This window comes from Carcharhinus amblyrhynchos, unplaced genomic scaffold, assembly GCF_965287045.1.
Source record: "Carcharhinus amblyrhynchos unplaced genomic scaffold, sCarAmb.v2.hapA scaffold_52, whole genome shotgun sequence".
Lineage (NCBI taxonomy): Eukaryota > Metazoa > Chordata > Chondrichthyes > Carcharhiniformes > Carcharhinidae > Carcharhinus > Carcharhinus amblyrhynchos.
This window is the reverse complement of record NW_027649793.1, coordinates 821764-836700: the sequence shown is the minus strand read 5'-3', so window position 1 is coordinate 836700 and position 14937 is coordinate 821764. Positions and strand designations below refer to the sequence as shown.

At 49.8% G+C, this 14937-nt stretch overlaps 1 protein-coding gene across 1 annotated transcript in view; it reads left to right on the top strand.

Moving 5' to 3' along the window:
• The window catches only part of LOC145337570 (tenascin-X-like), a 214373-nt gene extending 200183 nt beyond the window's left edge, over positions 1-14190 (top strand). Inside the window, 6 exon segments of the mRNA XM_080182362.1 lie at positions 3151-3283; positions 4097-4248; positions 5996-6092; positions 8443-8604; positions 11377-11540; positions 13569-14190. Of these exon segments, the coding sequence (XP_080038488.1) occupies positions 3151-3283; positions 4097-4248; positions 5996-6092; positions 8443-8604; positions 11377-11540; positions 13569-13673 (813 nt within the window). The 3' untranslated portion in view covers positions 13674-14190.
• The last annotated feature ends 747 nt before the right edge of the window (positions 14191-14937 follow it).

The following is a 14937-nucleotide window of genomic DNA, read 5'->3' as shown; positions in this document are numbered from 1 at the left end:
CTTCTTCACTCAAAGGGTGGTGAATCTCTGGAATTCTCTGCCCGTTGAAGTGGTGGAGGCTGCCTCGCTAAATATTTTTAAGACGCGGGTTGATGGGTTCTTGATAAGAGAGGGGATTAAGGGTTATGGGGAGAGGGCGGGAAAGTGGAACTGAGCCACGACAGATCAGCCATGATCTTATTGAATGGCGGGGCAGGCTCGAAGGGCCAGATGGCCTACTCCTGCTCCTATTTCTTATGTTCTTATGTTCTTATTATCTCACCACTTCCCACCCCCCTGATCACCTATTCACTCGTCAACCATTCATTCTTCAGATCACCTGCCAACATAAAGGGTGATCTGATTGAAATCCTTAAGTTTAGTTCTTTGGTAGCATAGAACTTGAGCCTTGCTGAAATAAAGAGACATGCCAAGACTTTCTGTCTGGCACTCATCAGGACACTTTGCAAGAAAATGCCAACAAGTAAATGGGAACAACAATTTCTACTGCATGAGAAGAGAGTGCTGATTAGTTGGCAAATAGACTCTGATTGGTGAAGGATTACATGGAGAAAGCTGTGTGGAACAATTAATCGCCAAACTATTGTTTACATTCAAACAGGGTTGGTTGACTCTGGTGGGTCTGGGCATTGCCTTGAGGAATGAACCAAGAAATGGCAATTCCTTCCACTTTTTCATTACAAGAGCACAAAGCGTGGACTATCTTGCAAGCTATCCTGATGAGTGCAAGGCGATAAGCTTTGATTGCATGTCTCTTTTTTCAGCAATACTCCTGAATTTATTAAAGTACTTGATGGCAGAGGGAGGGAAATCGAAACTATCTGAGGACAGAATGTTAAAATTATAGCAAGGCCGTTCAGGGGTTACATCAGGAACAACTTCCTGACACAAAAGGGGGCCGTGGTGTGGAGATGACAGCTATATAGGGCATTGGTGAGGCCGCAGCTGGAGTACTGTGTGCAGTTTTGGGCGCCGTACTTACGCAAGGATATTTTGGCCTTGGAGGGAGTGCAGAGGAGGTTTACTAGGCTGATTCCAGAGTTGAGGGGGTTGAGCTATGAGGAGAGGCTGAATAAACTAGGCTTGTACTCGTTAGAGTTTAGAAGAATGAGGGGAGATCTCATTGAGACATATAAGATGATGAATGGGATGGATAGGATAGAGGTGGAGAGACTCTTCCCGCTCAGAAAGGACAGTAGGACTAGGGGGCACAGCCTCAAGATAAAGGGGGGGCGGTTTAGAATGGAATTGAGGAGGAACTTCTTCACTCAAAGGGTGGTGAATCTCTGGAATTCTCTGCCCGTTGAAGTGGTGGAGGCTACCTCGCTAAATATTTTTAAGAAGCGGGTTGATGGGTTTTTGATAAGAGAGGGGATTAAGGGTTATGGGGAGAGGGCGGGAATGTGGAACTGAGACACGACAGATCAGCCATGACCTTATTGAATGGCGGGGCAGGCTCGAAGGGCTAGATGGCCTACTCCTGCTCCTATTTCTTATGTTCTTATGTTCTTATTATCTCACCACTTCCCACCCCCCTGATCACCTATTCACTCGTCAACCATTCATTCTTCAGATCACCTGCCAACATAAAGGGGGATCTGATTGAAATCCTTAAGTTTAGTTCTTTGGTAGCATAGAACTTGAGACTTGCTAAAATAAAGAGACATGCCAAGACTTTCTGTCTGGCACTCATCAGGACACTTTGCAAGAAAATGCCAACAAGTAAATGGGAACAACAATGTATACTGCATAAGAAGAGAGTGCTGATTAGTTGGCAAATAGACTCTGATTGGTGAAGGATTACATGGAGAAAGCTGTGTGGAACAATTAATCACCAAACTATTGTTTACATTCAAACAGGGCTGGTTGACTCTGGTGCGTCTGGGCATTGCCTTGAGGAATGAACCAAGAAGTGGCCATTCCTTCCACTTTTTTATTACAAGAGCACAAAGCGTGGACTATCTTGCAAGCTATCCTGATGAGTGCAAGGCGATAAGCTTTGATTGCACGTCTCTTTTTTTCAGCAATACTCCTGAATTTATTGAAGTACTTGATAGCAGAGGGAGGGAAATCGAAACTATCTGAGGACAGAATGTTAAAATTACAGCAAGGCCGTTCAGGGGTTACATCAGGATCAACTTCCTCACACAAAAGGGGGCCGTGATGTGGAGATGACGGCTGTATAGGGCATTGGTGAGGCCGCAGCTGGAGTACTGTGTGCAGTTTTGGGCGCCGTACTTATGCAAGGATATTTTGGCCTTGGAGGGAGTGCAGAGGAGGTTTACTAGGCTGATACCGGAGTTGAGGGGGTTGAGCTATGAGGAGAGGCTGAATAAACTAGGCTTGTACTCGTTAGAGTTTAGAAGAATGAGGGGAGATCTCATTGAGACATATAAGATGATGAATGGGATGGATAGGATAGAGGTGGAGAGACTCTTCCCGCTCAAAAAAGACAGTAGGACTAGGGGGCACAGCCTCAAGATAAAGGGGGGGCGGTTTAGAACAGAGTTGAGGAAGAACTTCTTCACTCAAAGGGTGGTGAATCTCTAGAATTCTCTGCCCGTTGAAGTGGTGGAGGCTACCTCGCTAAATATTTTTAAGACGCGGTTGATGGGCTTTTGATAAGAGAGGGGATTAAGGGTTATGGGGAGAAGGCAGGAATGTGGAACTGAGCCACGACAGATCAGCCATGATCTTATTGAATGGCGGGGCAGGCTCGAAGGGCTAGATGGCCTACTCCTGCTCCTATTTCTTATGTTCTTATGTAAGAAGTCTCACAACACCAGGTTAAAGTCCAACAGGTTCATTTGGAATCACAAGCTTTTGGAGCGCTGCTGCTTAATGAGGTGAGTGGAGAGTGGAGCCCCATTAATTATGTCTCTGTCTATATATGCCATATTTGTGAAACCTGCCTCTCCACTCACCTATGAAGGAGCAGTGCTCCGAAAGCTTGTGATTCCAAATAAACCTGTTGGACTTTAACCTGGTGTTGCGAGAGTTCTTACTGTGTCCACGCAAAGGGGAATAGAAATGATTAACTCTCTTTCCTCAATGTGTCTTGTCTGTTTCCTGTGAAATTGTGGGTGGATGTTGTAACTCAGCGGGCGTTTCCCTCCTTGTTCGCTAACCCTTCGACCTCCCCCTCCACAGCGAGTGAAGCTAGACCCCACGGTGACAAGCCACAGACTGCGCCAGCTTCTGCCCAGCACCAGATACACAGTCAGCCTCCATGCCCAGCGGGACGGTGAGAGAACAGCTGCCATTACAGCCTACTTCACCACAGGTATGTGTTAGTGCATTGAGTGTCCCTGGAGGAACCCATCCTACCCCGTCCTAGCCTGTAAGCTCACAACGCCAACAACAGCAGCAATCTCCGGGACACAGGCATCGCTGGCAACGTAGATATTTCCAAAATTCGGAGCAGGAATGGGCGGCTTAGCCCCTTAAACCTGCTCTGCCATTACCCCATATACCTGCCTAACCCCAATAACCTTTCACCCCCTCGTTAATCAACAATCGCCTCTGCCTCAAAAACATCCAAAGACTTTGCTTGCAGTGTCTTTTCAGGAAGAGATTCCGGAAATACAGTTTGAAGTGGAGTCAGACACAAGCCCAGGCTGCATTCGGATAGCAGATTCTCCCGTGTGAAAGGACATCTCGAAGCCATCAGCATTTTACTTGACAGCAGGTTCAGCAATTTTGCTTCATTTTTGCTGAGACCAGCTTTCAACAGCCTGGTCCTTTCATCAGGTGAACTCCAGTTCCGGGATTCAGAATTCTGTTCTCCGGATTATCATCCTGAGTTAGCAACAGAAACCCAACACTGTTGTAACCCACGGCAACTTTATCTGTGGTACCTCCCTGCCCCTCTTCTGGGAGCCATGTTGATTTATCTTTTGCTCCAATTGCCTCACGTCCTTTATAAGCAGTAATTCCACGAACAAAGTACAAAGTACAGCACAGGAAAAGGCCCTTCGGCCCACCAAGCCTGTGCCGAGAATGATGCACTCACTAAACTTAAACTTTCTGCCCTTACTCTCCCGAAAGATGAGTGATCACAGCAATCTTCCACCTCTCTCTTTGATTCTTTCTGTAGTCAGGGCCAATATCCCATTCCCCAAGGATTGTGGAGAGGAATACAGCAATGGAAGGAGAGACTCCAGCATCGTCACCCTCTACCTGGGTGGGAACAAAGACAAGCCCCTCAAGGTTTACTGTGATATGACCACCAATGGCGGGGGCTGGATGGTAAGTATGACCATCTCCCAGATTCCCCTCGGGAATGTCATGGGGTTAGCCATGGAATTGTCCTAGGGATCGGGATTCTCCCAGGATTCACCCTCAGAATCATCCTCAAGTGCAGCAGGCGACGGTGCAGAGGGACCTGGGGGTCCTTGTGCATGAGTCGCAAAAACCCAGCCTGCAGGTGCAGCAGGTGGTCAGGAAGGCGAATGGGATGCTGGCCTTCATAGCGAGGGGGATTGAATATAAAAGTAGGGAGGTCTTGCTGCAGCTGTATAGGGCATTGGTGAGGCCGCAGCTGGAGTACTGTGTGCAGTTTTGGTCGCCGCACTTGCGCAAAGATATTTTGGCCTTGGAGGGAGTGCAGAGGCGGTTTACTAGGCTGATACCGGAGTTGAGGGGGTTGAGCTATGAGGAGAGGCTGAATAAACTAGGCTTGTACTCGTTAGAGTTTAGAAGAATGAGGGGAGATCTCATTGAGACGTATAAGATGATGAATGGGATGGATAGGATAGAGGTGGAGAGACTCTTCCCACTGAAAAAAGACAGTAGGACTAGGGGGCACAGCCTCAAGATAAAGGGGGGGCGGTTTAGAACGGAGTTGAGGAGGAACTTCTTCACTCAAAGGGTGGTGAATCTCTGGAATTCTCTGCCCGTTGAAGTGGTGGAGGCTGCCTCGCTAAATATTTTTAAGACGCGGGTTGATGGGTTTTTGATAACAGAGGGGATTAAGGGTTATGGGGAGAGGGCGGGAATGTGGAACTGAGCCACGACAGATCAGCCATGATCTTATTGAATGGCGGGGCAGGCTCGAGGGGCTAGATGGCCTACTCCTGCTCCTATTTCTTATTTCTATAGTCCTCAGGATGGGGATTGCCCTCAAAACTGTCCTCAGAAATGTTCATGGAATTTGGGATTGTCCCAATAATTGTTTAGGGATTATCCTCGGGATTGTTGTTAAGACTAGGATTTTGGGAATAACCTCAGGACTTGCCTCTAGATTTTTTAAATAATTGTTTGAGTGTTGCTGGCTGGACCACATTTATTGTCCATCCCTAACTGCCCCTTGAGAGAGCGGTGGTGAGCTGCCTTTTCCATCCCTGAGATGTCGGCAGTTAGGGAGGGAGTCCCAGGATTTTGATTCCGTTTTTTCTGGGAATTCCATTTGAGGTTGTCCTTGGCATTATGCTCAGGGATTCAAGATTAATCCCCTGCACATCGCTCCCACCAACAGCCCGGAGAAAGTTTATTGTGTTTGTGGAAAGGAAAAGGAAAATAAAACAAAAACGAAATGGGCTGTTATTATTTTAAATTTCTTTGACTATTTCCACTATTATTGGAGATGGTGGGAGAGAAATGATTTGATTGCGTAAGCCAGATGATGATATGATTAAATATCGCAATTGGAGTTTGCATCATGTCCAGGGGTCAGGGGTCATGGGCAGAGTCCTGTCATGTGTTACAGGCCCATCTACTGGAATCATCAGGAGGGCAATTCTGTCAATTGGCCTCAGAATAAAAACCAAAGAGTTTAACTTGTATCCTCAAAGGGTCAGAGCCAGTGGTGTGGGGTTAGAATTTAAACTCGGATTAGGTGAAAGGTTCTCCAGAATTTGCACCCCAGCAGACTTTAAGTTATTTTTTGTCAGTGACCACACACCGAGCTTAGAACATTTCCCAGTTTCTATTTACAGTCCAGCGGGCAGAGGGTACCAGCTACTCGGAATGATCATCATTTTGCCGTTTCCTCAAGGTTTTCCAGAGGAGAACGAATGGAAAAATCAACTTCATGAGGAACTGGAAGGCCTACTCGACTGGATTCGGGGCCCTGACTGGGGAACACTGGCTGGGTAAGGGCTGGGTAAGGGAACACTGGCTGGGTAAGGGAACACTGGCTGGGTAAGGGAACACTGGCTGGGGAACACTGGCTGGGTAAGGGAACACTGGCTGGGATCGGGAACACTGGCTGGGTAAGGGAACACTGGCTGGGGAACACTGGCTGGGTAAGGGAACACTGGCTGGGGAACACTGGCTGGGGAACACTGGCTGGGAAAGGGAACACTGGCTGGGGAACACTGGCTGGGGAACACTGGCTGGGTAAGGGAACACTGGCTGGGGAACACTGGCTGGGTAAGGGAACACTGGCTGGGGAACACTGGCTGGGGAACACTGGCTGGGATCGGGAACACTGGCTGGGTAAGGGAACACTGGCTGGGGAACACTGGCTGGGGAACACTGGCTGGGATCGGGAACACTGGCTGGGTTCGGGAACACTGGCTGGGGAACACTGGCTGGGTTAGGGAACATTGGCTGGGTTAGGGAACACTGGCTGGATTCGGGAACACTGGCTGGGGAACACTGGCGGGGGTTAGGGAACACTGGCTGGGTTCGGGAACACTGGCTGGGGAACACTGGCGGGGTTAGGGAACACTGGCTGGGTTCGGGAACACTGGCTGGGGAACACTGGCGGGGTTAGGGAACACTGGCTGGGTTCGGGAACACTGGCTGGGGAACACTGGCGGGGTTAGGGAACACTGGCTGGGTTCGGGAACACTGGCTGGGGAACACTGGCGGGGTTAGGGAACACTGGCTGGGTTCGGGAACACTGGCTGGGGAACACTGGCGGGGTTAGGGAACACTGGCTGGATTCGGGAACACTGGCTGGGGAACACTGGCGGGGTTAGGGAACACTGGCTGGGTTCGGGAACACTGGCGGGGTTAGGGAACACTGGCTGGATTCAGGAACACTGGCTGGGTTCGGGAACGCTGGCTGGATTCGGGAACACTGGCTGGATTCGGGAACACTGGCTGGGTTCGGGAACACTGGCTGGGTTCGGGAACACTGGCTGGGTTCAGGGACACTGGCTGGATTGGGGAACACTGGCTGGGTTCGGGAACACTGGCTGGGTTCGGGAACACTGGCTGGATTGGGGAACACTGGCTGGGTTCAGGGACACTGGCTGGGTTCGGGAACACTGGCTGGATTGGGGAACACTGGCTGGGTTCGGGAACACTGGCTGGGTTCGGGAACACTGGCTGGGTTCAGGGACACTGGCTGGATTGGGGAACACTGGCTGGGTTCGGGAACACTGGCTGGGTTCGGGAACACTGGCTGGATTGGGGAACACTGGCTGGGTTCGGGAACACTGGCTGGGGAACACTGGCTGGGTTCGGGAACACTGGCTGGGTTCGGGAACACTGGCTGGTGAACACTGGCTGGGTTCGGGAACACTGGCTGGGTTCGGGAACACTGGCTGGGTTCGGGAACACTGGCTGGTGAACACTGGCTGGGTTCGGGAACACTGGCTGGGTTCGGGAACACTGGCTGGGGAACACTGGCTGGGTTCAGGAACACTGGCTGGGTTCGGGAACACTGGCTGGGTTCGGGAACACTGGCTGGGTTCGGGAACACTGGCTGGGGAACACTGGCTGGGTTCGGGAACACTGGCTGGGTTCGGGAACACTGGCTGGGGAACACTGGCTGGGTTCGGGAACACTGGCTGGGTTCGGGAACACTGGCTGGGGAACACTGGCTGGGTTCGGGAACACTGGCTGGGGAACACTGGCTGGGTTCGTGAACACTGGCTGGGTTCGGGAACACTGGCTGGATTCGGGAACACTGGCTGGGTTCGGGAACACTGGCTGGGATCGGGAACACTGGCTGTGGAACACTGGCTGGGTTCGGGAACACTGGCTGGGATCGGGAACACTGGCTGGGGAACACTGGCTGGGTTCGGGAACACTGGCTGGGTTCGGGAACACTGGCTGGGGAACACTGGCTGGGTTCGGGAACACTGGCTGGGATCGGGAACACTGGCTGGATTCGGGAACACTGGCTGTGGAACACTGGCTGGGTTCGGGAACACTGGCTGGGATCGGGAACACTGGCTGGATTCGGGAACACTGGCTGGGATCGGGAACACTGGCTGGATTCGGGAACACTGGCTGGGATCGGGAACATTGGCTGGATTCCGGAACACTGGCTGGATTCGGGAACACTGGCTGGGTTCGGGAACACTGGCTGGATTCGGGAACACTGGCTGGGTTCGGGAACACTGGCTGGGATCGGGAACACTGGCTGGATTCGGGAACACTGGCTGGGATCGGGAACACTGGCTGGGTGTTGTTTTGATTGAGTGGGAATTTTGGGATCCAGTCCTTTCTGACTCCTGGTTAATCCCGATCCCTCCCACACTGTAGGTCTGCAGTATCTCCACCAGCTGACATCGCAGCAACGGTACGAGCTCCGTGTGGATCTGAGGAGTGGGAATGAGTCGGCTTACGCTGTCTACGATAACTTTGTGGTGGAGAGTCTGGCCCAGAAATACAGACTGAAAGTGGGAAAATACAGTGGGAATGCCGGTGAGTGAGATCTTGGAGATACCCTGGGATAAACATTCCCAGCCTTGTGCACCCGTCAGCCCTCTTCCCGTTTAATTCCTCACCCTGACAATGTGTGCCAGACAGGGACAGGACCCCCTCCTCCCCTGAGTCTGAGACAGTGACTGGCTCCAGGTGATGGGATAAAGTGAGTAGGTCAGTGGATGGGTGAGGTGTGTATGTAGGTGGTCTATCTATCTATCTATCAAGTAGTCAAGCAATGAGAGATGGGCTGGTGATGGGGGTGTTGTCAGTTGTGGAGTTACCTAGGTTTTAAATAGTCTAACGTTTCCTGGGTCACTAACCAGTGGAGTTACCTAGGTTTTAAATAGTCTAACGTTTCCCAAGTCCAGTTTCCCCTCACAGGCCAAAGGTGCAAAGGTTAGTTTGTTTGGCCATGCTAAATTGCTCCTTAGGGTCAGGAGGACTAACAGGGTAAAATGTGGGGTTTACGGGAATAGGGCCTGGGTGGGATTGTGGTCAGTCTGGGCTTGGTGGGCCGAATGGCCGTCTTCTGCACTGCAGGATTCTATGATTCTCGGCTGTGGACTCTAATTTAGAATGGGAAATGCAGGTTTCAGTGAGCTGGAAATTTACCCAGTTTAAACTTCAGGGACAATTCCCTCCTTGGTCCAAGCGTCAGGACATTCCCAGGATCTTGACTCATCTTGATTTGTACAATCCGGAGGCAGGGAGGATTATCCCGAACATAATCCTTCTGACTGTCTTAACGTGACTGAGAACCCCCACTCTGCAGTTATATTTCACTGCCCACTCTCAGGCTCGGATCTTCCAATCCCGTTCTTGGTGGGGGTGGGGGGAGGGTTGGAATAGCAGAGGAGGCGGAGAATCCCACCAAATCCTGAAACAGCCTCAAAGTCAGTGGGGCTTCCCTGATTAATTGTCCTCATCCCCTACCAATGACAGCAAAGGTAACAGCCTCCCATTCATTGACTGTGTCTACACTTCCCGCTGCCTCAGGAAAAGCAGCAGAATCAAAGACCCTGTGCACCCCGGACATTCTCTCTTCCACCTTCTTCCATTGGGAAAAAGACACAAAATGTCTGAGGTCCCGTACCAACCGACTCGAGAGCAGCTTCTTCCCTGCTGCCATCAGACTTTTGAATGGACCTGCCTTGCATTAAGTTGATCTTTCTCTACACCCTCGCTTTGACTGTAACACTACATCCTGCACTCTCTCACTTCCTTCTTTATGTTTTGTCTGTACGAGAAACAACATTTTTCACTGCGTGCTGATACATATGACAATAATAAATCAAATCAAATCAAAAAGTATCCCGACATTGAATATTGGATCCCCGTTTGAATAGGTTTAAATATTATTAATACACCTTTACACCTGATAGTCAAATTAATGGGTGTGAGGGCACACAGACGTTAAGGGGTGATAATTATAGGATGGATGTCAGAGGTAGGTTCTTTACTCAGAGGGTAGTGAGGGTGTGGAATGCCCTGCCTGCAGCAGTTGTGGACGCGCCAACTTTAAGGGCGTTCAAATGGTCAGTGGATAGGCATATGGATAACATTGGAATAGTTTAGGTTAGAGGGTCATTAGATTGGTTCCACTGGTCAGCGCAACATCGAGGGCCAAAGGGCCTGTAATGTTCTAATCACTACTGCTCCCTCACCGTATGGCCCTGGTGAGCAGAAGCCATAGGAAGCGCGTGGATAAGTACAGCCCCAGGGATCGGGCCCAGGCAGTACACTGGGACTGCCACCGGAACAGGGAGCAGCATCGGGGACAGTGTGTGGGCAGTGCCGGGGGTGTCCGTGGAGCCGGAGGGTGGGGTGGGGGCAGCAGTGTTGCATGTGTACAGGGTGGGGTGGGAGTCAGTTTGGGGGGAGTTCCATTCCATGGGGGAAGTGAAGTGGGGGGGGGGGTGAGTTCTGTGGTGAGAGGAGGGTGGGAAAGGGTGTTTCTATGTTTATTCTTTAATGGGGAGGGGGGTGCCCTCCGACCTTTTAAACATCTAAGTTTCTGGCAGGTTAATCTCAATCAGAACCCACTCTGCCAACATCACGTCGTGGGACCCACTCCTTTCTTTTTATGTCTATTTACTGAGAAACTCTGCCAGTGCCACTGTTTCTTCCACCCCACATGACACTTTGCCTAAATTCCTCCCATAATTTCTAGAGGAACCAGACCAACATCACTCGCTGCCTCCGTTGTGTTCACATCGCCCCGTTCCACTGAGTTACAACATCAAATGACCATCAAAAATCACCTCTTTACTTCCAGAAACTCCTAGCAGATGTAAAGCCCGTTTCAGTATTTCTTTACCCACCATTGGCTGTGTCGAGCTGAATCTTCTGCCTTGCTTAGATTGCCACAGGATGTGTCTCTGTGACCAGAGACTGTTTTCACCCTCACATTCTGCCTGGTAATCAACAGAGAGGCTACACTCTCCTGTCTGCTCTGCTGTAGCCTTTCATTTATGGAACGTTGCTCTGTCAGGAATCAGAGAGATGGAGAATCTGGTAACAGCTGAACCGCTCCTGCCTTTGTTTGCAGGTGTGAGAACTTTACATTTGGTGCAGTATTTATTGACTTGGGGATCAGACCCCCCTCTTCCTGAACCACCCTGTTCCTATGGTAGCCAGGCCAGCTAACCTGTTATCAGGCAGATTTATACAAGCTCCCCCGTGAAATGAAAAGAGAGTTTAACAATCGTATTGTAACAATCTCCTCCTTGGACGCACACTGTGTATAACTGGAGCGTGTGTTTTCCACAGGGGACTCCCTGTCCTATCACCATGGCAGTAGCTTTACCACCCTGGATTCAGACAATGATGAGGCTCTGACTAACTGCGCTGTGTCCTATCGAGGAGGCTGGTGGTACAGGAACTGTCACCGTGTCAATTTAAACGGAGAATACGGAAACAACCGAGACCATCAGGTACAACTCTGTCACTCACTCATTCCCTCCATCATTCTCTCATTCTCTCACTCCATCTCTCTCACTCACTCTATCACTGTCACTCCATCTTTATCACTCACCCTGTCACTCACTCCATCTCTCTCACTCATTCTCTCCATCATTCTCTCACTCCATCTCTCTCACTCACTCTATCACTGTCACTCCATCTTTATCACTCACCCTGTCACTCACTCCATCTCCCTCACTCATTCTCTCCATCATTCTCTCACTCCATCTCTCTCACTCATTCTCTCCATCATTCTCTCACTCCATCTCTCTCACTCACTCTATCACTGTCACTCCATCTTTATCACTCACTCTGTCACTCACTCCATCTCGCTCACTCATTCTCTCCATCATTCTCTCACTCCATCTCTCTCACTCATTCTCTCCATCATTCTCTCACTCCATCTCTCTCACTCATTCTCTCCATCATTCTCTCACTCCATCTCTCTCACTCACTCTATCACTGTCACTCCATCTTTATCACTCACTCTGTCACTCACTCCATCTCTCTCACTCATTCTCTCCATCATTCTCTCATTCACTCACTCCATCTCTCTCACTCACTCTATCACTGTCACTCCATCTTTATCACTCACCCTGTCACTCACTCCATCTCTCTCACTCATTCTCTCCATCATTCTCTCACTCCATCTCTCTCACTCATTCTCTCCATCATTCTCTCACTCCATCTCTCTCACTCACTCTATCACTGTCGCTCCATCTTTATCACTCACCCTGTCACTCACTCTATCTCGCTCACTCATTCTCTCCATCATTCACTCACTCCATCTCTCTCTCACTCTATCACTGTCACTCCATCTTTATCACTCACCCTGTCACTCACTCTATCTCTCGCACTCATTCTGTCACTGTCTCTTACTCTGTCTCACTCTCTCATTCACTGTCACACTCGCTCACTTTCTCATTATCTCTCTCACACACTCACTCTCTCATTCACTGTCACACTCGCTCACTTTCTCATTGTCTCTCTCACACACTCACTCTCTCATTCACTGTCACACTCGCTCACTTTCTCATTATCTCTCTCACACACTCACTCTCTCATTCACTGTCACACTCGCTCACTTTCTCATTGTCTCTCTCACACACTCACTCTCTCATTCACTGTCACACTCGCTCACTTTCTCATTATCTCTCTCACACACTCACTCTCTCATTCACTGTCACACTCGCTCACTTTCTCATTGTCTCTCTCACACACTCACTCTCTCATTCACTGTCACACTCGCTCACTTTCTCATTATCTCTCTCACACACTCACTCTCTCATTCACTGCCACACTCGCTCACTTTCTCATTATCTCTCTCACACACTCACTCTCTCATTCACTGACCACTCGCTCACTTTCTCATTGTCTCTCTCACACACTCACTCTCTCATTCACTGTCACACTCGCTCACTTTCTCATTATCTCTCTCACACACTCACTCTCTCATTCACTGACCACTCACTCACTTTCTCATTGTCTCTCTCACACACTCACTCTCTCATTCACTGTCACACTCGCTCACTTTCTCATTATCTCTCTCACACACTCACTCTCTCATTCACTGACCACTCGCTCACTTTCTCATTATCTCTCTCACACACTCACTCTCTCATTCACTGACCACTCACTCTGAATTGTTCATTCACTCACACTCACCGACTCCTTCAGTCACTCCCTCTCGAGGTGTGGGTTTTACAGCCTCGCTCGAGCAAAACCAGAGATTTCCTGCCTGAGGCCAATGAAGGTTTCCACTGTCAGACCCTCGCCCGCTCCAATCCCAATGTGGGTGAGGTGGTAAAGCTCCAGCCTCGATCTCTAACTCGGTCACTCACCTTCACTCACTCGCTCGCTTTCACTCACTCGCTTCCTCCCTCATTCTCCCCCCCCACTTGTCCTCTCTCTCACTCAGTCCCTCTCTCTCACACACACGGGCTGTGTATGATTGAGCTGCCGTTCCTGTCTCACTCACTCACTGCCGTTCTCCTGTGTAGGGTGTAAACTGGTATGGATGGAAGGGGTTCGAGTTCTCCATACCTTTCACCGAGATGAAGATGAGGCCTTACAAATTTGCCCGGGGGGCCGTCAGGAAGGCGTGAGGACAAAGAGGCGCCACCCAAGGGAAACTTCTGAAGCTCGCAGCTAATTCTTCCGCCTGGACTTTCCAATGTTACCGTGGTTACCATCAAGCCTGCAATTTTTTTTTTGCCTACATATCCGTTCTGCTGGGATCTGTGCCTTCGACTCCCCACCATCACTAATACCAATGATGCCACTGGTGTGTGGCCTCTCACTTGCTAGTCAGGCTTGGGGAGCAAGCGGCTTCAACCTTATTCACCAAACAAAGCTCATAGAATTAAGCAAATATTGGAGAAGGAATTGGAAGGACCTCCAAAACTCCAGGAGTGTAGATGGTGCTGTTTTCCAGTCACCGGCCTCTTGTATTTCTGCTGCTTTCTAGTATACAAGTGCTAAAATCAATCCCTAATATCAGAAACTGCCCCCATTGCATTTTAAGAGATTTAACTTGATGAATTTTATTTGATGTTATTATGTGTGCGCGCGTGGGTTTTTTTTTTCTGTAATTTTTAAATACATTTGGTGTTCCTTTTCTAACCCCTGCTGTGTTCTGTTCATCTGCCTTGTTGTCAGTTGAAACTGGAGGGGCTTTTTTGGTGGTGGGGAGGGAGGAGGAGGGTTGTCCAATGAATCTACATCTTTATAGATTAAGGAGCAGTAATAAGAAAACCATAGCGATTAAGAGCAAGAGTAATGTGGCACAGCGGTTAGCACTGCTGCCTCACAACGCCAGGGACCTGAGTTTGATTCCAGCCTTGGGTCACTGCCTTTGTTGAGTTTGCACATTCTCCCTGTGTCTGCGTGGGTTTCCTCCAGGTGCTCTGGTTTCCTCCCACAGTCCCAAGATGTGCAGGTTAGGTGGCTTGGCCATGCTAAATTGCCCCTTAGTGTCAGGGGATTAGCAGGGTAAATATATGGGGTTATGGGGATAGGGCCTGGCTGGGATTATTGTTGGTGCAGGGCTCGATGGGCTGAATGGCCTCTTTCTGCACTGTAAGAGTCTATGATTCTGCGAGTAGGCCATACAGTCCCACAAGGTCAGGTAGCTGATCGAATTATGGTCTTGACTGGTCAGCCTCCTGCCTGCGCTCACCCTCACCCACACACTCACCCACACACACATAGAACCCTTTACTCAGAAATCTGTTTAATGATCCAGCCCCCACTGCTTTCCAAGGGCGAGAACTCCAAAAACATGACAGCTCTCTGAGAAAAAAAATTCCCCATCATTTCCTAGTGCTGGAATGGGTACTGGGCAGGATGGGGCTTCTCGTCCCAGTGACG